Here is a 27,709-nt window from a genome sequence, read left to right as displayed (position 1 = left end):
TCGTAGAAGACTTAGAGGTCGAGGATGCTGTAGAAGTGTTCGAGGTCGTAGAAGACTTAGAGGTCGTCGATGACACGGAGCTATAGCGAACGTCAATACTGTTTCCTACATCAGATCCGAAGACGAAACTTACGTGCTGCTGGACGATACGACGGTGGTCTTCTTGTACACCTTCAAGCCGTTGATGAGCCAGAAAGCATCCTTATATTTGTCGGGGTTGGCTGCAACATAAGAATTGCAAGTAGGGTACTTGACTTTGTCATAGCATGAAGTAGCCTCCCAAAATACTGATTGACCAGCCCAGTTTCCGCAGAATGTAGTGTCAAGAACAATCTTGTGGTCCTTGAAGTGAGAATCAATATCGCATTGGCCCTTGGCGGTGGTGAAAGTCGGCAATCCCCATTTAGATGGATCTGGGTTACCAGATTTGATATCACTGGGGATGCTGTTTGCACCAAAGTTCCAGACCTGAATCACATCGCTTGTCCATTCCATGGCATAGACGCCACCTCCGTTTTTGTTGAACGAGGAACCATACGAGGCGGGGTCGGTGTTGGTGGATGCACAACCTTGGTTCTCATATTGGGAGCCGAAGGGGCTGCTTGTCGCTTTATCATCGCAATTGTAGGTTTCCTGTTTACCTGACTGCTGGAGACCATGTTGGTTCCCGGCGACGACGCAACCGGGTGAGGTATGGAGCGCCTCCAAGGAGACGGTGTTCTCGTGGATATTCTCCAAGATGTCGATCTCTCCTTGCGACGGGTAGTTCACGTCTGAGTAGGTCCAAAACGCGGGCCAGGTTCCACAAACAGATGCCGGCATGTGGGCGAGATCGAGGAGGAAAAGACCATGGTTGTATGTCTTCTTGGACTCGATTCTCACGCTGGGCCGTCCGACTCCAGTTGGGTTGTATTTGTTCCAGTGATCAACTCCCATGTAGGCTTGATTGCCCGAAGTCGAAGCCAAAGGCCCTCCAAGTCCAGAGGACATTGCTTTCTGCTTGTCTTGATATTGAACATACCCGGCGGTAGGATCGGGGCCCTTTCAAAACATTAGATAAGTCCGAGCAGCCTGGATACTATCGAGTACTTACACTCATGAAATCGAAGAAATCGAAAAAGTTCGATCCCTTGTAGTCATCGCTCGAATCGAGGGTATACTTCTGGGTCGCCGAGACGGTACTCGCACAGGCAAGCGCCAAAGCGCCGGCCTTGATGATGCGGGAAGGCGACATATTAAAAAGTTCAATTACTAAAAATTATAAAAGAGTGACTAGACGCGAAATACGTCAATGAGGAAATCGATGCTCTCAGAATGAGTGATGAGAGAAAGTTTGGCCGTACCTATGCCAATGGTGGGCGGGCCAGCCCTTTTAGGGTAGTTGTGTCCATGCCACTCAAATTGCAACGCCCAAGACCCTAGGGGAACACGACCCATTATCACTTGGCACTTGCTGGTCAAGGAGATATACGGGGTGCTATATTTAACCTGGCATCCGATAGACCCACAATACACCCAGGCGGTGTTGTGCAGTGCTCAATGGATAGAGATTCCCAGTGGCCGGTTTCTCGTATCATCGTATGCTTCGCTCTCATTCAATGCAAGACAGTTTCCTGAGAACAACTTTGTTTCAAGGGACGAAGGAAGTACAGGGCTTCCTGCCATTACTTCGTCTTGCACTTGGAATTACTGTACCCCCGTGCAGCGCCTGAGAATACCTTCCCTTCACGGGTGGTCCGGAGCAAGACACGACTGGCGTTCACTGCTACTCCAGACTTAAGGCTCGTCAGGGGCAGCGCCGACAGGCCGGAGCTACCCATCGTATCGGCGGGAGATGAGCAGTCCCCAACGTGCCTTTCAGGGAATAACAAACTAAACCGAGGCGCTCTGTAGGGGGGGGCGTCCCCGGTTGGGACCGAATCCCCATGGGTTCATTGGGCAGACCCCTAAAAGAGACGACGTCCGGAGAATTCAACTGGCCTCACCGTCTAAGACTCCAGGCGCCCAGGGCCGGGGCCGAGACTCTGGGCGATTTCCACTCTGCATTGGGACCGAAGCCCGCTTAGACGCAAAGCGACGCGGGCTCTATTGATCCGCCGCTGATTATTATGATTATTAACGGCAATTCGCTCGCATACGGTGTTGGCTCAGGGCCAATTCTCAATTGCTCATCCCCTTTCCGTTCATGCTAGGCCACGACTCGGGGGTCGCTTGACGCCGTGCTTCCATGTTGCGATGCTGCCAGGCTGGCGGTAGGGGAAGGCGGCGGACACGCCAGGGCTTGCAACGACACGACACCAAAAGGGAAAAGGGCGCGTCTGTCGTAATAACGCAGATCGAGCATAGAGGGCGATGTTTGTTTATTGTTAATTACAAATAGTTGTCTAAGTTCAGGTACGACGTGGGCGTGGGTTGGTGGCGTATATTGAAGTTGGCGGGGCCACGGCCTAACCGAGCAACGCTAATCTGCTAAGGTAAGGTACGGAGTCCAGCGCCTGAAGGTGCTTTAAGGTACAGTAGTACCTAGGTAGGTAGGTAAAGTACCCTTCGTGCTCAAGGTACGCTGGGTCAGGCTGTCAGCACTACTGCTCCCCGTAAGTACGGCTATTGATATTTAGCGCCAAGGGTCAGAGCTTATTACTGTGGACCTCCAGCAGTCCAGGGGCACACAAAGGGTAAACGAACAACTTGCAACCACTTCGCACTGCACCGACTATATAATAAACGAACACCCACCGCCCTACGAGTAGAGCCGCTGTTGTGGTGACCTGGTAGCTATGCTATTTACCCGCTCACGTTCTCTGGTAATACCCGACGTACCTGCATGTGCTCTCGTGCTTGCTTGTCATTGGTACCTGCGTATCTTCAAAGCTCACCCTTATGCGAAGCACTATTCAAATAAAACCAACCAGCTGTTCTCCATGATAAACATTGATTGCGAGTACCCCGCCCTTTTGACTGGATCCGTTGTAGACTACCAGGTAGGCTACGGACTGGCATATACGGGGTTTCTCGACCCGGTGACGAAATGGGTTTGCTTTGAAATAGACGGCGGGGTTAAATTTGCCTTGTAAAATCAAACTTTGGTTTACCATATGTTTAAAGTAGGCTAGTCATGACGGGCACACCAATAGTGTGGAACTAGGACTGGAAGATGGGATAATACATTAGTTCCGAGCTCTATGGCCTGATTTCTCTTGAACTTGGAAGGCATTGGGCATATTCCATCTTCATCCATTTTACTCCGTACATTGTCTATTTATCTAGCAAAGCTTCCAACAACCTGCAAATAACTCGACTTGATATTAAATAACAAGAGAGAGGTTGGCCGACTCCAGAAATGACTTTTCCGATGCTTTAAAATGGAAGCCAAAGGGCAGAGAGCGAGGTTCCCCAACTCAAGAAGAGTAGATCACCAAACCGTAACATCCATATATTTCCATAACGTCCGTAAACGAAGGGTCTTCTAAAAGCTGCGCTGCAGTCAAGTGGTAGCAAAATCCTTGAGGCAAAGCTAATAATACGAGATCCCGCTCGGATGAACTACTCGTAAGCTTTAGGTCATTCACGATTAGTGATTGCTCCGGGGCTTACTCCGGAATCGGGAGTTCGACTTGGATCATACCACAGATCGTTGCGCTTGCCTCCAGCATTAAAATACCCGTTTGATAACGCTGGCGGTGGCAGTGGACATAGGCGCTTGATTAAATTACCTACCTAGACACTGAGGATATATTTGCTATATCGAGAAACGCGACGAAGCCAAGATAGAGCTCTGCAAAGAGGCACATATAACTCCATATGTCGCTAGTTAAATTAGAATATGCGTGATGAAATCGACCTGGAGCACAATAGGTAGCAGGCGATTGCCATTTGCAACACTACCAGTATCCCAGCCTTAAATACCAGACAAAAGTCGCGGAGATAAATATTATCCCTAGGTAACGAACGCTTGGGGACTTCCATGGGCTGAACAAGCTCTCCAGGATTCCCCGCTCCCTCCTACAACAGCATCTTTTTAGGGCAGTAAAGGAGGTTCGTATTTGGCTTTCAGCTCGTATTCTAATTTCGATGAGGGGGCCATCTCCCACTGTCCACATGATGTCCCCGTTGTTCATATCTATACGAAGTAAACATATTATATTAGTTTAGGTACTATAGGGACAGCTAGCTAGGGCTAGCTTACCACTGTGTATAATTCCGGTCTCGTGTAAGTGTTTCAAGGTTTCTAACAACTACTTCGGAGCAGAAATACTACCAACAACTAGCTTGAGCAGGTACGGAGACTCAGGCCGCATACTGGAAATACGAGAACTCCTTCAACTCCAGGGGGCGTAAAGGTGCCCTGATAAGCAGGAAAGCAGGAGCTATCCTGTACAGTTTGAAGGATTTCCTTCTGCATATTGAGTTCGTGTTCTCCTGTATCCCCTGGAATCATAATCTTGAGAACCACTTCCTTAAAGTTTTCGGTGTCGTAGGCCTTCTAGACAGTTGAGAAGCCTCGACAGCCCAGTTTATGCTCCACTGGAGGCGCAGTTTCCAGGGCTCCTCCGATTCGAATTGAATAGCATATGTCCTCCAGGTATCGTTCAAGACGTTCAGGACTCTCCGTAATATAAATCTCGTCTTCAAAGCTGACAATGTCACCGCAATCTTGTAGGCTATCGTCATGAGGAGATGGTGGCCCCATGGCCCCTATCTAAGTTATGAGTAAGGCTGCCGTTGTAGAACTGAGGCCGTTGATACTCAGGTGTATCGAAGGTAATCCTCGCTGACTTCGCTCTGGCTGTGGTTTATCCCCTGTTAGTCAACAAAGTTATAGCTTCTTGTGACTTATTGACTCTTATGGGTAGGCCAGAAGCGTGGGTTTGTAGCGTAACCCTACCGGTTCCTACGTAAGTAATCCCTATCCTGCGCTCTCAAAGTTTATCTAATTGAAATGTTATTAATGCATACGTAGCAGGAATGCAATACTCGAAGCGCTATGACGGCCCTATCGGAAGGCCAAAGTTGATAAAATAGAACAATACCCGGGGAAAGAACTTAGAATGAAATAAAACTTGGCCGCATTCATCAAGCTCTGGCTCTTGGATACGAGCTTTTTGCACTCGTCGATGGTCTCGTTCTTGCCGGCCGCGGCGGCATAGCCGTCTTTCCAGAAACCCCAATCTCTCAAGTGAAAGGAGAAGCCGCCCTGTTATAGAAATTTCCGAAATTTCAACTTGTTCCACCCGTAACAAGGGATACAATATGTGCTGGATGGAGTTCTGGCCGTCCCAAAAGATCACTAGGCAGCAACCATAAGGCCCATAATATAGTACACCCTTTCCCATGCTTGTCTGGGCTGCTCCTCGAATATGTCACGCATGGCATAGATTGCATACGTGGATTATCTGCGCAGCAGACGACGCTGGTGGTTCTAGGAAGCCATAAAGTGCATAGTAGTTAACCCGCGCAATAGGGGTACGCTCGGCGTCCGACCTTAGAGAGTCGCGGTCAGTTAAACCCAGTTTGATCCATTTCTCGGGGCGCAAAAGGGGCTGCATAATTAATGCTATATACATAGTACCCGGCAGGTTATCTCGTATAGCCTCGCCCGGGCCATAATAGTTATGGTGAATCTCTTTCTTTTCCTGGAATTATTACCAGAAGAATATAGTATACACGACATAGGATCAGAGTCGCACTAGTAAGTTCATCATTGCAACAAACTTTGGGGATCAAGTAGGGTATTTTAATAGTATGGGCGATGGCATGGAATTTGCATAGTGTGAATATCGTAGCCGAATATTACGGGAAGACGAGGGTGGATTTCGCTATAGCTTCAAGTCACAATCAAATGGCTATTACGTGACGTGAAATCAGCCTTCTGAAAAGAAAATAATTATCTATATTATGGGAATATATATGGAAAGACAAGATTTCTTACAAGACTTTGGCCTTGCTGTTTCGATGGCCATATCGCCGTAAAGTTAATCCAATATCATGTGTTCGCTGACGGACCCAAAAGGAAATATTTGCATCTTTGTAATAAGCCATCCGCTGACTGAAAATCGAGGACTCGACGCGAATGTTATGCCCCGTGAAGTCGAGAGCTTGAGAGACATGAAGACACCCTTTGACCTTTCTGTACCACCAAACACCAATTACAAGGAAATCATCAGACTCCCATATAGAAAATAGAAATATACCTTCAAGATCATCAGGTGGAATATTCTCCCAGGAGATCCAAACTCCTCTTCAGAGCCTCAATATCCACCTCGATTTCGGCCCGCAACTTGTAAAGATTCTCCAACTTCTCTCTCAACCTCCCGCCACCCCCAGTGACCATCTTCGGGAATGACCCGCTGTCAGAGGATTCTTGTTGTCCTTTCATACTATCACTTGTATGATTTTGTTGTCTGAGAATCGATGGCGGTACCAAATTTGGCGACTGAGAAGAATGACATCGTTTCTGATGGTCAAAGAGGTTATACTTCCTTGGGAATCCTCGGACATGACGTTTGCATGAAGTAATAGGGCAGCAGTAGGTCTGTGATCCGTGGACCTCGCGGCTGTGTCGATCCAGACCGCCTTTGTCGCCAAAGCGAGTGTGTTTGCAATTTGGGACTTGGCAGATGTAAGGCTTGCTGTGTTTAGCTTCGTGTTTTCTGAAGTGTGTCAGTGCCGGCGTCAGGTTAGTCGTAGGAGGAGAGTGTACGGACCGCAAAGCGGATTCGGAGGGGAACTTGTGGTCCTGTGAGCACTCGGGGACTGAACATCGCAGCTTGGGACTATAACTAGCCGTGTTTCCCGACTCGATAGGGGCAGCAATCGCAGGGGTTTCAGTGGCCATGTTATAGCCAGGATATGTGCTGAAGGAAGATAGCTCTCTAGAAAATACCGGTCAGCTACCTAGACCCGAAAACGTGATGTATAGATTTGATTCAGAAAGTCGGGAATTGGCGAATATGAGCCGCATGTGACATACCCTACAGAATGGTCTTGGCTATTGTCTAGACAGCTGAACAGATCATCGTTATTAACAGGCACATAATTCACATCTGTGGATATGTGAGCTGTAATGCATAAAGGTGGGGTGCTTGGAAGCACTTACGATCTTGGTCACTCCAGTTGTTGTTCGAAGGATACAGGTTCAAATGCGAATATTTGGAGAAGTTAGTAGTGTGAAACAATGACCTCTTCGTTCCATAGTCCCTCTGGCTCCCCCATAGTCATGAGAAGATGTGGTGAGACGGAAGGTCGCGCGGAGGAGAGGGGAAGACGAAGGAGAAGGTCGTCGGAGAGGTTTGAGGGGTGGAGGATAGACCATAAGATGTCTCTAGATGTTTTCACGTACTGTATGTGACATCTTGTTGATCGACGGGTTGCTCAGAAAAGGAGACACCTCCTGAAACTACAGTACATGAGCATCGAGGACTCGCCAGCAGTTTTTGAATCTGAAGGTATCTCACACGTTGAATTAGAAATTGTTTGATGAGTGTCGGTGGGGAAAGAATTCAAGTCTTGGAGGGTGTTAGGATTTGGCAGACTCGGAAGGTCAATGTGAGGGAAGTGGGTGATCTGACCGAGGTCAGTCAACTTGAGATAAGATTGCTGAACATCATTGAAGTCAGTATAGTTCCCCATTGTGCCTGTGGTGACGAGTGGTAACTCACATCATGCAGCGGGCCCCATTTACTTTTCAAGTCGAAAATTTGACAGCACTTCGTTGCTGGACAGAAGAAGACGTGCGGGAACCGGTACAGATATAAGAAACCCCCAGGCTGGTTAAGACTTATCTCGCTACCCTTTTTATCTTGGCATATGCACAAATGAGACAACCCAAGGCAGATTCCCAAAGCTAGTACGTATGCTACGAGCCAAAATATTAGAACTCACCAATTGAATTAAACCAAATGCCAGTGAGATATTGAGAATGTTGTGCCGCGTTGACAAGTCAGCGGAGTTGCAGCTCAAAAGCAAAGTATCCTGCTCCTCTACCTTGATTCTTGGGCGCGAGAGACACTCGGTGTAGCAGTACAGCCCACCTTGTGAGCAGTGAGGCTGAACTACCCTACCGCCCGAGTTACACTCGTCCCAATTCTCGGGCGAGACACCTGCCAACCCGAAATCCTCTACATCACCGCCCGAGTACTACATAGTATCCACGTCGCCGAGTGAGGCTGCCAACCTCAAAGCCCAAAGCCCAAGGCAGATTCACCCCGATTCTGAGGCGGAAAACACTTGCCCACATGAAAGACAAAGACAACTTAGCAGACTTTCTATTGTCGACTTATTGTCGCGTGCAAAATCCAATGCAAAAGGACATGAGAATTTGAGGGAGGCGAACTCACTATTGGGTGATCCTGCATTTGCGAATAGAGTGAATAGCACATCGAGAGGAGATGTGATAAATGAATCTATTGCAAGCTTTGAGTACCATACACTCCGTGTCGCCTCTCCAGACAGAAAGTGAAGACTCGGAAGTAAAGCCTGCGCTGGAGACCTGAAACGGCATCAGACACCTTCAATAGTGGTAGTTCCTTTGTGCTGAACTTGATTCTGGGCTCTATACAGTTGACGCTGACGAAGGGGCGAGTTGATGACAGTGTCGCTGGATTTAGCGTCATTTTCGACGTCGACTACGATGCTCTCGGCATCGTTCTTTACCGAATGAACCGCGCTGAGTCGTCGATTATCGAAGTTGTGGCCGCTATTGGGTCCAGGACCAAATTGTTACCTGATTCGATTGATTTACGGTAATGTTTGAGGAGAGAAATACCTAAAGTCAACAGTACGATAGCACTGTTAGGAGGATTAGAACTGGTAACTGGGGAAACGATAACTTTGGAGGATGCAATTCAGAGCATGATTGTTAGAACGTTCTACCAAGGTCAAAGTCAATCCTTACCTACATGTATTGATATGCTTCTTTCACTCTGTACAGTATAATGAGTAATTGGTCATAACGATCCCCGCATTTCCCTTTGAGCAGCAATCGCCGAATCCGGCGACCACTACAATCCCCCCCTTTTACAAAGAAAACCACCGAGAATTTAGTAATAGTTGATCTGCTGACTGCTTCCCAACTAAAAGTATTTGCTATGTTACAAACATTTCATACTCAACTTTCCATCAAACTCTACCTATATACTCCCGCCTAGCTCAAGAAAAATCAATAGATAACATGAGTAAATCAGAGAAAGCTTTTTACTTCCCCACCAGTTGGGAAGCGGGCGATGAGCAACCTAACACAACTCGCTCTGCAGGCACAAATCCCCATTCCAGCGGCAGAGCGAGTCCTTTCCCAGGCGGCGATGCGAGAAGCAACCCACCTCCTCCGTCTGGGAATACACCTGGGAAGCAAGCAGACTATAATCTCGACCCTACATCTTCCTCTAGCACCCAAGAGGCACCATCAACTGATGTCATGGAACATGTTGAAGTCCCTATTGCCTCATCTTCCTCCTCTCAACCAACCCCGGAGAACCCCCCATCTACTGTCCCAAAGCGCGAAAGCCAAAGTACAAACCCAACGGCGGCAGAGTTCAGAGATACAGAAACCACCACACCATTAACCAGAGCTCCCTCAAAAGCCTCCATTAAGGCGAGCAGTTCAAACCTCAACGTTAGCACGCTGGGTCTTCCAACTCAAGCACCAACACCAACACCCTTCCCAACTCCAGCTACTGGGTCATCCAACCCGGTATCGACCCACCCTATCCCCATCCAGACAATCCCCGCAACGCCTAGAGAGCCTGATATGACAACGACTAGGCCGCAGGAGCAGCTACCTGCCCTTTTTGCGGGGCTTAAAGTGAGCTTGCTCGATTTACCTGCCGCCAAGGAGGGGGATAACACAGCGGCACTTTTTGGTGGAAGAGCAGAGGAAAATCAGTCTAGGGGTGAAAACATGGAAACAACGCAAGAGGAGAAATTTACTACTGCTACCACCGAGAGTTCAACTCTCGGAGTCGTAGAGGTTGATGAACTAGATAGCAGGAAACAGAATAATGACGCCGAGGAATGGGAGGAGCAGGCAGAGCGGGATAACAAGCCTCAGCACACGTTGGCTGATAGTTTAATCTTGGGAGATGCAAACAGTAAAGAGATTGACAACTCAACCCCCGATTACCCTACTTACACCAAAGGCTTCTCGCCCAACATCGCACCCCCTGCGAACTACAAGGCACCTTTCTCCAAAACCGATCTATTACTTAGTGACACGACTCAGCCTGAGTATTTGAACGCGCTATTCTTGGCTATCCACAAATCAGTCCTCGAGGACCAGCGCAGAATGGCATTTGAGTATACAAGAGCTCTAAACACGGCCCCAGGGTCTAAGATGGTATGTTTCTCTTTGGATTTCTCCTAGTCTTGGTTTTGCATCCTCGCTTGGAATAGGAATATGAAGAGAGAAGTGCTTATACACTAGGTGCTGGTTGCAATAGATACCGGAAGATGTAGCTAGATTCAAGGAATACGCCAGAGGAAGAGACGATGATGAATCTGTCTTGCTCGGCCAGCGCGCCATTGAGGTTATGGGAAATGAACAACTCAACCTGGTCGCCGAGATACTAAGGCGAGAGGATACGTCTACTAAAATTCAGCCAAAGCTCATGGCTAACGAGGTGTTGAATCATGCATTATTCGATGAGAATAACAGACTACGCCAGGAACTTGTAAAATCAGAACATGGGCGAGAGGGTCATGCCAAGAGGAAGGAAGAGCTGCTGGGAGAGCTCGAGCGAACAGAGAACGATAAGTGGGCGGCGTTGGCACATAATAGGAGGTTAGAAGAACAGCTTAAGGAAATTGCTAAATCTTCAAACGAGAAAGTCGGCAAACAGAAAGCCGAGGAGCAGGTAGTTGAGGAGGAAGTCGACGAGCAGGGTCATATATTATTCTATCAGAATAATAGTCTGCGCCAAGAACTCATAAAAGCAGAATATAACCAAGATTATTATACTAAGTGGAAGCACGAGTTGCTGGTAGTGCCCGAGAGGATAGAGGATAAATGGGCGGCATTGGAAAATAGTAGGAGGCTAGAAGAAGAGCTTAAGGAAATTACTAAAGATTCGAACGAGAAAGTTGGCAAACAGAAAGCCGAGGAGCAGGATATCAACGAGCAGGAGTATGTACTATTCCATGAGAATAACAAACTCCGCCAAGAACTCGCAAAATCAGAATTTGAGCGACAGGGTCATGCCAAGAGGAAGGAAGAGCTGCTGGTAGAGCTCGAGAGGACAGAACAGGATAAATGGGCGGCATTGGCAAAGATTAGGAAGCTAGAAGAACAGCTGAAGGTAAAAGCTTCCAACGAGAAAGCCGAGCATCAGAAAGTCGAGGAGGAAAAGATAACCATACATGGCGAGACAGAGAAGGAGAGCGGAACGCTAGTAAAAGAGCCAGCCTTGACAGATTTGCTAGCACAATTCTTTGAACCAGGTACGACTGGCAAGAAAGATAACAAACAGGTCGGCAAAGCAGGGCATATAGACCAAGTAGGAATGGAAAGGCTTAAGCAAGAAACCATGGCCTTTCACGGGGATGAACGAAGCTCGATGCTGTTTAACCAGCGATATTCGGACTCAAATACGGGGAGCGGGAATCGGTCAGCGTCATTGGAAGTCGAACAAGGTACCGAAACAAGTGCGTAGTTATGTGTCCTTAGCTAACTATAGCCAAAGGAGATCTATCCAAGCTAAAAGAGCAGCAATTAGAATCCCACAGCAGCGGTAAAGGGCGAGTAACTGCAGAAAGCGTCGACTTCGCTATCCTGCGGTGCGAGGTAGCATTACAGACTATGGCATACGAACGTGCCTTGCATGGTTGTACGGACCTTGATGGGCTTGCCGCCATCGGCGCGGCCGAGGACGCCATCCAGATGAGCAGAGAGCTGCAGGAGCCAGAATGGGCCAGTTGTATGGCCCGGAGTCGTTTCTGGGCTGGAATTGCTAACTTTTATGGAAATCGCTTTAGAGAGGCTCAGATGAACCTAGAGTGGTTCTTGGGCAGAGAGTGGTGTGTAGATGCGCTTGATCCAGAGAGAGAAGGAAAATGGCTTCATGATTGGATTGACCTTGAGGCGACGAGCCCGTCGGAAGATCCAGATGATTATCGGTGGGGAATAAGCAGACCGGAGGTAGGACAAACCAAAAGAGGTCCTGATGTGCTCGTCAACGATCTTGACTGGGGTTTGAGTAGCCAGGGAGGAAGCGAACATGATGAGATCAGAGGACGAACAAAATCGCGACCGGTATCATGGGACACCATTCCTGTCCTTGATTAAGTGATACACACAGTACATATAGATACTTGTGCTGTTTCAAAGCAGGGAGTACTCTAATTTAAATAGTGATTTGGATAGCGGTCGTGGGGTTGTGCTCTCGGAATATGAATCGGAATACCCTTTTCTGGCGATAAACATCCACTACTGGATTCATAGTATTGCCTAATATTCTACCGGTAATATGGTGCTCATTGGAACACCCCAGACCCAACTTGCAATCGCCATGGCTCCTACACTCATGGCTAAGGCCATAAGAAAGTTGACTTCGTTGTTATCAAGTAAGCCAAGTGGACCGCTTTCTACTACTCGACTTGGCTGCTCGTCTCCAAAACTGGATACCCGAGATTTCTTCCTCGCATCATATTTGTCCGTACCGCCTATTGTCCTGTCTAGGTCTTCTTCGATCGCATGATCAGATGTTGACTGTATCGGAGTCGAATTTTGGCCTTCACCACTAAGAATAGCTGCTTTGATTTCTGCTCTCGCCTTGTAATGCATGGTATTTGGGCCTGTTTTTGAGACGAGCACCTTCCTTCCTCCTTCCCCTTCCACAATTCGGCCAGTTCTTGTGTCGACCACGCTTTGCTGCAACCAGCCTCCCAAAAGGCTGTCGAGTACGCTCCCAAGGGCACCCCATAGTGTGATTGCAAACGTGAATCGCTGCCTCTCATTGAAGGCCCAGCCACTGTTAGATAGAGCTCCTGGTTTCTCCGAGGTGGGTGAACAAAATGGCGTCAATGCCATGGAACTTGTCGCGATTATAAGTGATCCTAACAGCCCTGCCGCAAGTCCCCAAGCCGTCACCCCACCATTTGTTCCAGGAGGGACTTTTCGAAATGTCCACGACGTAATAAGTCGAGGTCGACTCTTGGACAGGATTCCAAGTTCCGAGCTAAATGTATCCGCAGCGACAGCGGCGTAGTTCGCAATTATTCCAACCACCAGCAGGTCCCCGGGCCATGAATAACATTCATTTTTGTGCGCCTGGGCTGGGTCTTGTTCTCGTCGATGTAGTTGATACGCATGGAGGAGCGTGAGAACCGATGCTACTCCAGAATTTGCAAACACTGTAACACATTAGAGATGTTTCTTATAGACACTACCGTCATCGTATCTTACCTTGAACATGCGTTCTGGCTCCCTCGCCACCAGTGCTACCGGAGGCTTGTATGGTTAGCTTCGCTTTGATATCGTGCTTTACCTGCGGATAATTAGCGAGCATGTAGGCACCGGAATAGAATTGTACTATACCTTCGTCACTCTTGTGCCTGCTAGGAAGAATATGATGAGCAGTGCGAATGGGAGACTCCACGGGTGCACGGCGTGGGCAGCAGCTGTGAGAGCCGCGGCAACAATGCCGGCAGGTGTGAGGGATTGATGTGACCACGCTCGATATACTAGAGCTAGAGTAGCTGGTACTGCAATGATTGCCTTCATCTTTGATTTGATATCGGGCTTTGCTATTGTGGTGAGTTCGCGGTACAAATAACAAGTACTAATCGCCGTCTTGCGTAGCTCCTGGTTCGGCCTGCGATTATCAGGACCGATAAGGATTGCTCGAGCCACACCTGCTCATATCACCATTGACAAATTGCTTCCCCATTCTTGGATTCATTCAACTGTCCAACCCGCAATATCATATCGCAGTTCTGTTATCAACGCGGATAGATGCCACTTATCATGGTATACACGTAGTACATCGCATGTATGCTCGGGGATAGATAAGCTATTAAGCACAGGTACATAAGTTACTTAACCACTCATTTTCACACCCCCCCTTTTTCAACACTTCTACTTCTCCAGTACATCAATCACTATGACTGGTGCAGACGCATACGGTCAGGCCAGTTTGCCCACAGCGAACCCTACTAAGTCGTTCTGGCATCGTGACCCTTCCAAAGTCCTCTTCGGACACCGAACTACTCCATCATTGCCCACTGAGGCCGATGTGGTCGTTATTGGAAGCGGCATCGCTGGTGCATCGGCTGCCCACTTCCTCCGTGCGGATTTTCGAGGCAAGGATCTCGATATCGTGATGCTGGAGGCTAGGGAAGCGTGTTGGGGTGCCACCGGCCGAGTGAGTTTGCGCTTCTTGGTACCCCAGGAGTATCGCCATTAATACATATATCCATGTCCCTAGAATGGAGGCCACTGTCAACCTGCCATATATGCGTCTCCTCCTGAAATTGGCGCCTTTGAACTATACAATTATCAAGCTCTCGAGTCGTTGGTTGATGAGCATAGCATACCTTGTGAATGGAGATCTGTTTCTGGATGCCATGCCTACATGGACGAATCCCTATTTGCCGTGGGATTAAACCGAGTAGAAGAGCTCCAGAAAACAAACCCTGAGCTAGCAAAGCTCGTGAAAGTTATCACAAAGGGATCCACGCACCCGTCGTTAGCTGATCTTCGAGTTCCTACCGCGGTTGGTGCGATTTTGCAAACCAATGCTGCCTCGCTCTCCCCTTATAAACTGTTTTCCTGGATTCTAGAGAACCTCCTATCATTTAACGGTTCATATGGAGAGCCGATGTTCAACCTCCAAACCAACACACCGGTCACTCATGTTCAGAAGGTTGCCGATGAATCTTGGATAGTTCATACCGACCGGGGCATGATAGCTACGAAGCGTGTGCTTCTAACCACCAATGCATATACCTCACATTTACTGCCCAAATTCAGTGATCTCATCGTCCCGGTGCAAGGAGAAATGAGCGCACTCCTCCCGCCTGCGTCCATGGTCCCTGAAATGGAAATACATCAGCGGCTACAGCATACATATGCATTCATCGGCCATGGGAGTCAAAACATCAACCAAGATGACTACCTCGTTCAACGGCCGTTTTCATTATCGTCGTCTGCAAGCCGAGGCAAAAATGGTGGCGAGTTGATGTTTGGAGGGGGACGCAGATGTGCCAAAAATGCCGGGCTGGGGGTGTCGAATGATTCCTTCATCGACCCTTCCGCTGCCGCCTATCTGCGTCGAGAGCTTAATGTAGTTCTCGATCTGAATAATAAAGATGAGGAGCTTGAAGCTACGTATGAATGGAGTGGGATCATGGGATTCAGTCGAGATGGCTGTCCATGGGTGGGTGAACTGAGTGATGAGCTGGGAGTTGGTGGAGGTAAGGGACTCTGGATCTGTGCTGGATTTACAGGACATGGCATGCCGAATGCACATCTTTGTGCCAAAGCGATTGTTGAGCTAATGATGGGGACACAAGAGCAAGATGTTGAGCTGCCAGAGGTGTACAGGGTGAGTAGGTCGAGAATCGAGACAGCAAGAACTCTAGATGAAGTGCATATTGCAGATGCTAAAGGGACTGTGGTATGAATAGAAGGGCAATTCCAATTTGATAAATGATTTAATCTTAAAGTCAAGGGAAGTTGTCTTTTAATACATTCTGCTATCTCCGCCTTCTATCTTCCCTCCTTAAATGGACTACCCTAAAATATTGTACCCCACTAAGCGTGGGTCAGCGATGTGCAACCACACACGCAAAATCCCCCAGAACCCTCATGAGATGAATTGAAGTCTGCGATAGCTATTACGTATCTGGTATCTCAACTTTAGATGATGGCCCATCTGCCAAGATCCGCGGAGACTTACAATGTACTGACCCTGGGAAACTTAAATCAGATAAGAGCTGTACTGCAAGATCTCCGCGGGCGGCGATTGCGATTTGCAACAAAACAAAGGATGATATCGACTTATGCCGTCCTCCGATAAGAGAGCCACATGTTTTTGCTGAGTTATCTATTATATTATATTTAAGGGGTGGGTTTCGGATGCGATTTAAAGGATATTTATTTAAATGGGTAATGGGGTAGAAGCATCGCTACCCTAATAATCTGCGCCGAATCTTGACCTCACCAAATTATATTTCCGTCTCTGGACCGAGCAGCCGCTGCTCTAACCTGAGCTGAGCCCTGAGTCCTGAGCACGCTGATGAGTCAGCTGAATCATCCTGAAGGGTTCTGGCCCCCTTTCAGATCAGTTTCCCAATCGTCTATTTTAAGGTACTACTAATGCCTGCTGCCCTAAACACAGCCACCTCTTTCAACATATCAAGATGGCGATGAAGTCGAGCAGGGAATCGATCAGGGAGTCGATTCTGGCTCCATAGTCGGCCTTTCGGAAGCGATTTTGGATCCCTTGTCAGCAAGAGCCGCACGAAATGACGACCGAGCTTTCGTGGTATATGAACGCATTGCCTAAATCTATTAAACACTCTCTAACGTAACAAATAGAAATATTTTAGATTAAAAGAGGACAGAGTTTCGAATTCCTATTAATAGAATCTTTAATCATTATTAGTTGAAGTTAAAATAATCCAGAGAGCCTTCGAGGCCTCATGTTTTGCGCCCTTTTTACTACTACATTCTCTTCCCCGTATCTCCTTACTACCAAAGGTGACAGTGGAAGTAAATCTCTCTGGATAAAATTGTGTTGTATCATAGCGATACAAGGGGTGAAAACCTTCCGTATTACCATGCTCCTGGACTCTAACGGTATAGCTTGACATCGACGGTCCGTCTTCGGCCTGCAAGGGGGAAATTGGAGAAACTATATGTCTATTAGTATTAGAATCTTGTCTAAGAGAGGGGTGAGACTTAAGAGGTGCGTCTAAGAGAGTTCCCGCCTCCGACTTGTTATTAATATTAGACTCCTCTGGAATTATATACTTCTCGTTTTGATGTCGACGAGGATCGTCCACGTATTTTTCCAAGTCCACATCTAATACCATTGAGCCATGACTCTGGTTCCGGCGATTGATATGGCCGATCTGACCTAAGAGAAGATCACGGAAGTTGGCGTTTGGCTCTGGAGGCTTGCTTGGGCCACACAATACTTTATAGCATTCTTCGTATCGAAAGTTATCTATCAGAATTTCGTACATGTCCTGTTTTGAGAGTTTCCAAATTAACCCTGATTTGGAACATAGCGAGCAAACTGAAATACAATATGATTTCGCATACCTGAACCTCCTTCTCTGAAGCATATGGAGATATCGATCTCAAAGTCACATTTGCAACGGCGACTTTTAGTATTTTAAGGCCCAGCCAACGATCTGTCTTTGTCAGATTCCTTTCCACCTCGTAAAAATAAGATCTTCTTTGCTATTCATACCTTTAGTTATAACTGGGTTACCAGATACTACTTCAGTTGGACAAGGTGGCGACATCGCCACTGTGTCACCTGATGCCAACTCGGATATTTTGTTTATCGGGTGGACAAACGAAATGGAATCCGAAGATTCCTCTGGGAATATCTGGGCGACTGTTCGTGTAGGCGATCTCTCTGAGCGCGAGCAATAGGTTAAGAATTTCAAGAAGTTCCGTTTCAAACTTCTGGCAAATGGAGAGGAAGTGCCCATGGAGAGGAAGTGCCCATGGACGAGAAAATGATTATGTGGGAATTATGAGAACTGCCCATTTGCGATAAGAAACGAACCTTCATTTAATATATCAGAAACGAAGGGTACATATGAGATCTTCCAAAGATGGAGCTACAATTTCCAACTGGGGCTCATCCAGCCTCAAATATAGACCTGATGGCCTGGAATTTACAGTCGACGAAAGAAATAATTCGCAATTACTATTCTAGCCAATTACTAGGGATAATATGACAGTGAGGCTAGACTTGCTGGCCATGCATGCATAAAACAGCCGTTGGCTTCAGGCAGCATTAATTGAAATCATCTCATGGGCGTTTCTACCCAATCGACCGCTTTAACGACGATAACGATCCAACAGCGGCTTGCATTAAATGGTGCACGCGGTCATCGCAAGGCTGAAATTGCTGATTGTGCATGCATATAGCAATCGTTGCCTTTAGGCGGCAGTAATTGAAAGGATAACTTTCATCCACGTTAAAGTCGTTAATTGGATCTGAAAATCCCCCGAGACATTTTCTCCAGGCAGCAAATATTGCAGGCAAATTCCCAATTGAAGACATAAGAGCGTTCACATGCTATACTACCCTACATTGAAATGCAGATGCATGAATAGGGCGAGGCTTTGACTCTAGGCAGCTTTCGATAATATAATAATGTTGTAGAGGTGGGCTAACTGTCCACTCGAAGATGGTGCTGATAGTAAGGATAACTCAAATAAGCTTTTGCGGCACTGCTGAGCCTCTCAATATGCCTGCATAGAATTGGCAAGTGCAGATTGTTCGAAGTATTAGGAGTCTCCGATTTGGCCAACCACCATTTTTATATGTGGATACGATGCTGGTTGATCCATCACGAAATTTTAACCCGAGAACATATCTCGCTGACCTCCAGAACAAAAAGCCTTACAAGGCACAGACCCTTCGATCGAACGATAGTCGTCTGAGGTGGCCTGTAAGGTCAAATATTTGAACTTCTCCCATTGAGTTACTTGAAGAACCTAATTCAAGTATGACGATGACAATAGGACCGAAGAGGAAGATGGAAGTATATGCCGTCACTAATGGCTTTTCTCCTGCGCCAGGGGTCTTTTCTTCGTGGTAATTTATACCTAAGCATGTGCAAGATAATCAGAGGACTAGTTAACAACAAATTTCTTAGGGGGCATGTCCATCCTCTTGTAACTGGCTTCCCAAAGGCAAAACATCGAAAGTTTACAACTGTATTAGAAGCTGAAGCACACATGAAGGATCAAAGGCTGGAAGAATATATTAAAATTATAGAGGAAGTGCCAGAGGATATGGCTGTTAAGCAAGGAGAGAAGGTTTATTACGCAGTGGCAAATGGACGCTCGCCGGGGATACGAGAGTTTTACTCGTAAGGTCATTTCAACGACTGATATGAACTATGCTAAGTTCAATAGTGGAGATGGAGGGACTGAACCGAAAGTGATGAAATTCTCTGGTGCATGCCACAAGCGATTCCCAAGTTTGATGCAGGCAGAGAAGTTTATAGCAGATTGGGTAGAGATGTATTCAAGTGTCTGCAAAGAACTCATTAAGCAGGAGTTTTCTCGAGGTTTTCGCCCCTTAAGCATAAACGGCCCTCCTATCAGATTTATCAGAGAGCCAGAGAGGATTATTGTCAAAGGAAGTGTGGAGTGTATGCTCAGTGAAATGAGAATATGATCTCACACAGCACTGATTGCCATTTTAAGTGCTCGTATGTCGGACCAGAAACTTCATAGGCAGGAGGGTGTTGGATAGCTGCTAGCCCCTCTTAGCCTAGACTCCTAGCCAATTACTATCTATAATTCCTTATGCATCTGCGCTACCCATTATCATAGTAATAATCTTTCTTCTAAAGAGAATATAGCGATTAAGTGCCGACCCCGTGACTGAAGATCACAAGTGCTCCAGGCTAGCAGCAATATGGACTGAACGCTAAAATGTGTTATTTCAAAATAGTAACAACCAAAGAGAGACGTCTAAAATATAAAGAGAGAAGAGCTTTTGCAATAGGAAATTCTCCTCAAATGAAACAATGCGTGTGAATTTCAGCCAATCAAAGGCTTTCCCGTGATATATAGAACAGCATAAGGACAAAAAAGCGACTAAGGAAGTCCCAAATAATAATACTAAGGAATAGAACAAAATAGGAAAGCTAGGATCGCAAAGGTGTTTTTTATGTCCGGATTCCTGTGTCCTGTTTTCGGTACTACAGATCCGGGAGAATTGGGCATCTTGTCTGCTCATCTATGTACAAGCCCTCAGACTACTAAATTAGTAGCTGGGTGGGTGGCCACCAGTTAATACTTGCTATTATACGCTTTGCGTGGCGTTGTGGAGGTTTTTCTGGAAACTTTCTATAGTAAGCAGCTAGGCTCTTTTTAGTTGTGGCCAATAAGGTATTTTCATTGCTTATTCGCATCTCATAATACGTGCTGGAACATCGTCGCACTATAAACTGACTTCTTAAGATGCTTTTAGATGAAGTTATACTTGAGTAGTGCATTCCTCTCTAGAGGAGAATTGCCTAAAATATGCTTTGCATAAAACGAATATCTATCTACAGCCAAGCAAAATCTTCGCCGCATCGCCCTAGAACAAGAGATTGAACCTTGTTGAGGATCACCAGCAGCGCCCAACTCCTATCAAACAATCCATATTCACAACCGCTATCCTAGTTCCCTTCCTGTTTTGTCTATGACAGCGCAGACGGGTGTTGAGAGATTCAGGGTCTACCGCATTAATTTGTCTACGCCCCCAAGGGGGGTATCCCAACGCTTCCACATTGTAGATTTTGGACCTGGGGGTATAGGAAAAGCCGAGGGTATGAACCAACGCGCTTCCTCCTCAATTACTAGTAAATAAGGCTAAAAAAAACTATACCCTCTAGGGGTATATGCCGGGGATTCCACCTTTAGAGTTATAACCCGGGGGTATACGGTAAATGGGGGCAATCACCTGGGGTGGAGGAGATGACCAATTAATGCGGTATCACCAAGTTGCTATCACATTCAGACCTGGACAAGCTTGAAAGGAGGCGGAGCGTAGTGTTCAAGGTCTGAGTCGAGTCGCTTGTGGAGCAGCATTGCCTCCTTTGCAGTAGTCGCTGTCGACGATAATGAGATTTTGCCCCCTATTTCTGTGCGCGTGCTAAATATCTCTCTCCACTTCTCTCTCACAGATGACTACCCAGTCATCCAAAAGTTTACTATAAAAGGCACGATACTGAAGGCTCTAGCCTCTTGTTCAGTAAGTATCACATTTAATACTAAAGTGTCACCTTACTAGTCTATAGTCGGTACATTGCTGATTTAGAAATTCTCTGGATTTCGATATTAATAGCTGGAGTAGTTTGGGTTTAGGTGTAAAATTTTAGCTTGTTCTAAGTTTTGCTAGGCTTAATTCATATACTTCAAATCAAGATACTCGGAATTACACTATAATTAAGCTATATATACGATATAGTTGTATGTCAAAATATTATACTTTAAACGCAACCACTTCAACATATAGTCTTTCAAATGGATATATTCGCAATTGTAGTACTTAAAAATACCAAAAAAAAAAAAAATTCAGACAACGGCGTATAGGGAACGCTGCTAGAGTTAATAGGAGCCGAATCGGGCCCCAGGGCGCCGGCGTGAAGAATTTGCCTTGAGATATTATAGGGATATATTCTGGAGGATTCTGTTTGATCTCCCTGGGAGCCGATTCGGTTCCCCCGAACACAGTCTTGTAGAGTCGACAGCTTTCGCACGGCAGAACTGAATAGTTAGTAAACTAAAATTGGTCACTGGAAGGGAAAGCAGGAACGTGACTGGGCAATCCGACTAGTAGGGTGAGGCGAGGGTGAGTAGCGCCCGAGCAGAGCGGCGATGCCGACTAACCGCGTTAAAAGCGACGTAGGTTAAGATTCGGCGCAGATTACCGCGGTTATTGAAGTTAGTGCTTGTAGCTGGGCCATATGCAACCAAGGAACGTCAACGTCGTAGAGCGAGGAGCATAGAAAACGCGAAGGAGAGTTGGCAAGGCGAGATAATTCCTATTTATAGTTGATTTATTCTACGGTCGATTCCCTTATTAATTATCTCAGACACAAAGTAATAACATAAGAAAATAAGAAAATCTAGACACCGAAGTACGAGAGGAGGTAGAGACTGAACAACAAGATAACGTGAGATACCATAGGACGAATCAGTACACAATTTTGGGGCCTATCCAGGTACACCTAGTACCACACTTATAACAAACGAAAGGCGTGTCTCATATAACATGTTTGAAGATCTCTCGTCCTTCTTCCAACTTTTTGATCTGATCCTCGAGGTATTCTCGTTTGCGCCTGGCTGAAGCTGGCTCGGACGCCAAATCCTCAGCCTCTTTTGGGTCAAGGTTGCTGACAAGGACTGGAGAAAAAATCTTTTCAAGTCCACGGACAATATGGCGCTCAACAACTTGCATGGTGACGTTGGCAACGAATGTCTTTTGGGAGACCTGAAAGGGTTGTCAGATAAGGTAACAAGGTGGGTGCAAACACTGGAAACGTCTCATGAAGAAAAAAGAGAGCAGACTGACCTTATAGATCGCAAAGAGACAGTCGAGGACTTCTTCAGAGCTATAATTGTCCATGTCGGGATCAATGGTCTGTGCATAACTGGACAGAACCTTCTCAACATCGACGTTTACGATGGTACGTCCCTCGTCATCATCATCATCATCATCATCATACGGGCTACTAGTTCTACTACTTGTGGCACCCTTGATAAGTTTTGAAAGTGCCGCTTTTTGCCTTGCCTGGCGGCGCTTCGTGATCGTATCCGTATAGTAATGATTGTAGTTGATCGGGTAGTTTTGGTGGTCTTTCATTAACAAGCTTAACTCTCTCATCGCAGCTTGATGGCGAGTTTTCAGAGCATCCTGAATCTTAGCCCCCCAAATCCTTCTCTTAACATCTTCGGGACACTTATCTTGAAGCAGCGTCTTCAAGAACTTGGTGCAGACAGCAGAAACCGCTTCAAGGTGTTCGATGGCTAGTTGATTCCACCTCTCAGATTGTTCCCAAAACAGTTCGCCAATTAGGAGCGGATTGAAATTCCCGATAAGCTCCTTGCCGCGATTTCGAGTGAGGGCTTTGCCGACCCAATCAAGCGCCTCATCGCTGTTTAATTGTTTTGGGGAGTTCGAATGTCTTACTGTTCTCCGTACATTGCTGGCCATTTTGGTGGATTTTTTCCCCTTGTTTGTCACTTGTCCGTCCGCCTCGCCGTCATCATCGTCGTTGTCCACTCGATCAATTTGGTACTTGTGGCCGCGAACACGCATATCCTCTGCAAACTTGGAGTTCAACGACTGCACCACGGCACGAGTTCTACAGAGTGTAGAGGGGGATGAAATGTCAAACTCCGAATCAAGATCTTTATGGAAGTAGCTGCCTTCATAATGACCATCCACGGCCGCCTTGCAAGTCTCGTAGAAATCGAGACTCAGCTGTGCCAGGTAACTTTTGCAATCCGCCCCAGACGATCGAGCACAGCCAAGTTGTTCGAGGTCCTCCCGTGTAGTTGACAAAGCCGATTCAAGTTCCTCGCGGAGGTTGGGTAGCTCCTTCTTGACGTGTTCGAAGAGAAGAAGGCTAAGGCGACGTCTAAGGGCATCCACCCCAACAGATTCTTTGGGGAGACGTTTCCACTCCGTTGTTCGAAAGAAGCTTTCCTCCAAAATGTTTCGCTCAGTAAGAGTTGCATGTCTCTCGTCAAACCTCCGGTTCTTCACCACATGCCATCCAAGCTTAAAGAATATATCCTCATTTTGCGCAAGCTCGATGTAAGAGTTTTGAGATCCGGAGCCAGCGGGTGGCATGTCAGGTTTGGTGATGACTCCAAGAGTGCGGTCTCCTTCCGGATCGACCTCTCTAACCTTTTCCAGAATTGTTTGATTCGCATAGTCGGTTGCAGCCGACACAACAGCAAGACAGATGGTCCGGGGTTGTTCAATGTAGTGCTGAGTAATCTCGGCGACAAGAGCTATATCTTGTTTTGTTGTCACCTTGGTCTCCGTCCCAATCAAACCAGGTATATCGACAAGTGTGAGCTGCGGTCGGGCTGGACCTGCAAATTCAATGCTAAGAACATCCCGTGAAAAAGCGCGAGGCTTCGCATCTGTATTTGATTCGTCGGTTACTCCAATTCCCATGACGGTCATTGCCTCATTCATAATACCGGGGAGGTCGCCGAAATCACTAATAGTGCGCTCGAAAGTCTTGATGCTTGCTTGCTCATTGGATGGCCGACTTGAATCGGGGATCACTCGAATCGTGATAGAATCCGATGTTGCCACACGAAGACTGATTTCTGTCGCATAGCGTGTACACAAGTTGTCATTTCGTGGAAAAGGGATCTCCGTCAAGGCTTCAAGGACGGAGCTCTTTCCGGCGGACTGGTCGCCACAGACAACAATTTGAGGCAATGATACTGTGCCCTCTAGTCCACATTTTCGTACACGTGCAACGGTATCGAGTACAAGCCGTTGTTCTTCGGTTTGGAGCTCCTCGAGGGAAGAGGCTGCGGTGGCTGGCATGGGCGTAGGTGTAGGAGAATGATCGACCGGGGTAAAAGACTCTGGGCTCTCTGGTTCTGACATCTTCGCTGATATCCAATGTAGGTGGATAGGGGGGTAAAGAAATTTGCTCAACTAGGTGGCGGTTACCAGGGTTCTATGATGTGAATTTCGAAGTAGGTAGAACTGCTGGCAGAACTGTTTTGAAGCGGATGAGTTCTCTAATGGATCTCTTGTGAAAGGACTATACCAGGTCTTTTGTATTGAAATGGACCATTACGGGTGCATAGGATGGGCCACAGGTTTGGTCGCTGCTGGTGAGGTTGATTCATATGAAACATGATCATTGGTCCTGATAGAGCTTGGATACGGGCAGACACGTCGGGCACACTGCCCCTCAGCTACGCAACGATGCAAGAGCCCTCACCGACTTGGTGTAATAGCGTAATAAGCGCTTCAAGACCTAGGCCTAGCGTACATGTGATAGCTCACTTGAAGCAAACGCCGCCATAAAACTTGACATGATGGGCCAATCTGAGCCTCAAGGGGGAAGCCTCTTAGCGGCTATCATTTGTAGTCACCGAGAGGGAACCAATTAATTTTGTAGTTTGCAAACGGAACTTCCATCTCGTCCGTAGCCTCGGCGCCAAAAGATCGGATACTTCCCGTCGCCATAGCTGCCTCTTCATCATGCATCTCATTGCAGGAAACTGTAAAGGGATGAGGGTGAGATGCATTATCTGCCTTATCCCACTCCCTATGCATAGTGCATATATAGGTAAGTAGGCAAGTTTAGCTGGCACATACAACCCGCAATGCCCGAACCGGGAGCGGGAATGTGCACCTGGCTAATGGGAAATCGGAAAATGGGGAAAACAAACAAACGGCAGGACTGGACAGCTGCATGACTGTGACTCTAGTCGGCGCGTAGTTGGATTGGGGCTTTGATAGAAGGCTTATCCGTTTGCTATGCAAATGTTGGTGGAGGAGGTTGGGTTTGGGGTCGAGGTTGTTTACTTGTCCAGACAAGGTCAGGGGCAAGGAAAGTGCAATACGCCACTTCCTTTCGGAAGATCAGCCACACCCGCTTTTCGACCACGCAGGGGATAATGAGTAACTCTGGCGTATTTCTTACGAAGTACTTCGTAGGCATACTTCGGACAGTAAACTATCTGTGCACGGTTTATCTAAGTGGTTTAATAATGCTCCCCAAATCCCTGTTATTTTGAGAAACTGCCCACTAGTAGTATATCCTTCTTTCTCAGTGTCGACTAACTATATTGAGCATCTTGGGTTAGTAGCCATGCCCAGTTAACTACACCTACTGTTCACCGAGATACATATACGCGCTGAGTGCCTAATTTATAGCGAAGTTTGTAATTGAAATAATATCCAAAAATATCCAATTCATAAATTCATCCAACTGTACTCAACCTCTCTAAAGAAGCTAGATGGTACATGGTATAATATCTCAACGCCATCTACTGTAGCTCTACGACTCCCCATCATACCGATTTGACCTGAGGTATCCAAACTCCTAAACCAAAGAAACGCCCAGATGCAAGAGTGAAGATATACCACACGTCATCAATCTATCGCCGTCCAACCTCCCGTCTTATTTTCCAAAACACCGTTTTCATCTCCGGGTATGGTCTATACTCGCGTGGAGTGGTAGCATGACCTACCGCTTCCGTCTACCAACCCAACTCTTTTTCCTCCCTTCTGCGATACTCTCTAGTATAGTACAGCTACCCCTCGACTGGCACACTTTACTTCTCCCCAGATTCTTGAATCTCGGGCCTAGTGGCCCATTGACATAATGATACTGGCCGGCAAACCGCCACTGTCTCAGGTCGGCCAGCTCGTAGAATTTATCACCCCAGTGACCCAGGTACCAGAACCAGCCCATCGGCGCCAGTGGATTGGACGCAGCCGGCTGGAGTTTGTCATGCATCTCCTGTGTTGAGAGGGACCGAGCGTCTTGATCGTGGGTGATGGAGGTGTTGAAGTGATAGGCGAGGTAGTTGAGGGACGGATCCCACAGCGGTCCTTTATCAGTGACGTCGGCGAGGAGTCCGAATGGAAGGACATAGGGGTGTTTTCCTGGCGTGGCATACATGGCATGAGAGCCATATGCGCTATATAAGACAGGTCGGCCCTCTCTGCCTGGTCCTCTACCCTTCTCAACCGCATGATAAGCGTATGCAAGTCCTCCGGAATGAGCGGAAAAGAAAACTGCCTTTGGGACCCCGTTGTGGAAGCGGACTAGAGAATGTTCCCAATCGCCAACGTGGTTGCCGAAACGAATGTTTAGGACCGTGGTTCCAAGATTGTAGTTGTAAAAGTAGAACCAAAATGCGTCGACGATGCCGTCTCCTTTGTCTACCATAATAAGAACTACGGGAGCAGGAGAGTAACCGCTTGGATATTTAACAGCAGGGCTGCGTCTTCTTTTCGATCGTATTTCAAGGCGGGAAGGACGATGCAGCGGCTCCGGGGCGCGGAACGTCTCGGAAGACAACGGTTCGGCCTTCTTTGGTTTATTAGGTCCCAAGGGATCGTACCACGGCTCTTTCTCATACCACGGCGACTTTTCAGCAGAAAACTGGGTATGTTGATTGGTTTCACTTTTCTTGCCCTCGCCATCGTCATCGTCATATGGCATCGGCTTGTTATAGGCACTTCCTAACCACTCTGGCCGGGTTTCTACGTCGTTTTTACTCTGCATAAACAGATTCCTCCAACTTTCTTTCTCGTTCAGTTCATGGAGGTTGTATACGGTGTGTTGCGAGTTGTTCATTCCCATGGGAGTGTGGTGTCGGTACGGGGCCGTATGCATAAGGTGTTCCGCCATATCCGATGGCCAGAACTGCTCTTTGGAGTAAAGATGTATCAAAGGCGCATGGTCAAGCACATATTGCGGTACGTCCTTCAGCACCCTCCCATCGCCATCCCAGTCCCCTGGTCGAAGTCTATTTCCTCCTCCGGCAATGTCCTTCCAGTCTATGTATTTAACGTAGTCGTCTCCGTCTAACACCAGCGGCTCCTGGGTCTTGCCTGTCCTCTTCTGGTTCCCCCATGATATCGCGGCTGGGTCCGGGTGGTAGTGGGCAAGCCCGCAGATACTAAGCCAGCGGCATGCCTGGCGATCAAGCCAGTACTCCGACGTTGCTATCCAGCGCGCATCCTCTCTTTCCTCCGCGCTCTTCCGCGTATTGGGGTTGAGGTGCCGGTAGAGAGCGACGACGGCGAAATAAAGGACAACGACCGAGACCACGGTGATGGTGATCCGCCGAAGGTAGTACATGGAGTCGTGCTCCTCCGGTTAGGCTCACCGGAAAGGGCAAGGTTGGGATGGGTATTGTCCGGGCCGCGATGGTAACGTTGTCAGAGTAGCCAAGATAGAATGCATTGAATGATGGAAGCTCAACGGGACCGGCGGAGCAGGTGGTGAATTGTCGTGGAGGAGGGGGGGG

General features: G+C 47.4%; 9 protein-coding genes across 9 annotated transcripts in view; 3 read left to right on the top strand and 6 right to left on the bottom strand.

Annotated features, from left to right (window-relative positions):
- BP5553_05095 (uncharacterized protein) overlaps nt 1–1,234 on the bottom strand; it is a gene marked incomplete at both ends in the record, with an annotated part of 2,263 nt that extends 1,029 nt beyond the window's left edge. The window contains 3 exons of the mRNA XM_032013718.1: nt 12–55; nt 134–1,041; nt 1,094–1,234. Of these exons, the coding sequence (XP_031870318.1) occupies nt 12–55; nt 134–1,041; nt 1,094–1,234 (1,093 nt within the window). The remainder of the gene's footprint in view (nt 1–11; nt 56–133; nt 1,042–1,093) is intronic.
- Nucleotides 1,235–6,202: 4,968 nt separating this feature from the next.
- BP5553_05094 (uncharacterized protein) lies at nt 6,203–7,629 on the bottom strand (the record flags this gene model as incomplete). The annotated part of the gene is made up of 6 exons (XM_032013717.1): nt 6,203–6,377; nt 6,422–6,625; nt 6,705–6,872; nt 6,971–7,043; nt 7,340–7,396; nt 7,455–7,629. 6 exons carry the CDS (start codon nt 7,627–7,629, stop codon nt 6,203–6,205), a joined length of 852 nt encoding a protein of 283 aa, XP_031870317.1.
- A 1,540-nt stretch (nt 7,630–9,169) lies between these two features.
- Nucleotides 9,170–12,274, top strand: BP5553_05093 (uncharacterized protein; the record flags this gene model as incomplete). Its single annotated transcript, XM_032013716.1, has 3 exons — nt 9,170–10,330; nt 10,434–11,622; nt 11,673–12,274. 3 exons carry the CDS (start codon nt 9,170–9,172, stop codon nt 12,272–12,274), a joined length of 2,952 nt encoding a protein of 983 aa, XP_031870316.1.
- Nucleotides 12,275–12,436: 162 nt separating this feature from the next.
- BP5553_05092 (putative transmembrane protein 19) lies at nt 12,437–13,711 on the bottom strand (the record flags this gene model as incomplete). The annotated part of the gene is made up of 3 exons (XM_032013715.1): nt 12,437–13,341; nt 13,394–13,475; nt 13,526–13,711. The coding sequence occupies 3 exons, from the start codon at nt 13,709–13,711 to the stop codon at nt 12,437–12,439; spliced, it is 1,173 nt and encodes a 390-aa protein (XP_031870315.1).
- Nucleotides 13,712–14,090: 379 nt separating this feature from the next.
- BP5553_05091 (uncharacterized protein) lies at nt 14,091–16,496 on the top strand (the record flags this gene model as incomplete). The annotated part of the gene is made up of 3 exons (XM_032013714.1): nt 14,091–14,351; nt 14,415–15,533; nt 16,329–16,496. 3 exons carry the CDS (start codon nt 14,091–14,093, stop codon nt 16,494–16,496), a joined length of 1,548 nt encoding a protein of 515 aa, XP_031870314.1.
- Nucleotides 16,497–16,783: 287 nt separating this feature from the next.
- BP5553_05090 (uncharacterized protein) lies at nt 16,784–17,655 on the bottom strand (the record flags this gene model as incomplete). The annotated part of the gene is made up of 4 exons (XM_032013713.1): nt 16,784–16,844; nt 16,964–17,181; nt 17,258–17,319; nt 17,409–17,655. The coding sequence occupies 4 exons, from the start codon at nt 17,653–17,655 to the stop codon at nt 16,784–16,786; spliced, it is 588 nt and encodes a 195-aa protein (XP_031870313.1).
- A 1,029-nt stretch (nt 17,656–18,684) lies between these two features.
- BP5553_05089 (Uncharacterized protein) lies at nt 18,685–19,361 on the top strand (the record flags this gene model as incomplete). The annotated part of the gene is made up of 3 exons (XM_032013712.1): nt 18,685–18,773; nt 18,835–19,050; nt 19,097–19,361. The coding sequence occupies 3 exons, from the start codon at nt 18,685–18,687 to the stop codon at nt 19,359–19,361; spliced, it is 570 nt and encodes a 189-aa protein (XP_031870312.1).
- Nucleotides 19,362–21,944: 2,583 nt separating this feature from the next.
- Nucleotides 21,945–24,317, bottom strand: BP5553_05088 (p-loop containing nucleoside triphosphate hydrolase; the record flags this gene model as incomplete). Its single annotated transcript, XM_032013711.1, has 2 exons — nt 21,945–22,172; nt 22,254–24,317. 2 exons carry the CDS (start codon nt 24,315–24,317, stop codon nt 21,945–21,947), a joined length of 2,292 nt encoding a protein of 763 aa, XP_031870311.1.
- A 1,597-nt stretch (nt 24,318–25,914) lies between these two features.
- Nucleotides 25,915–27,540, bottom strand: BP5553_05087 (Uncharacterized protein; the record flags this gene model as incomplete). Its single annotated transcript, XM_032013710.1, has 1 exon — nt 25,915–27,540. The coding sequence occupies one exon, from the start codon at nt 27,538–27,540 to the stop codon at nt 25,915–25,917; it is 1,626 nt and encodes a 541-aa protein (XP_031870310.1).
- Between the last annotated feature and the right edge of the window lie 169 nt (nt 27,541–27,709).

Source organism: Venustampulla echinocandica (assembly GCF_003357145.1).
Source record: "Venustampulla echinocandica strain BP 5553 chromosome Unknown scaffold_2, whole genome shotgun sequence".
Classification (NCBI taxonomy): domain Eukaryota; kingdom Fungi; phylum Ascomycota; class Leotiomycetes; order Helotiales; family Pleuroascaceae; genus Venustampulla; species Venustampulla echinocandica.
Note: the sequence above shows the minus strand (reverse complement) of the source record. Positions and strands in the feature narration are given on the sequence as shown.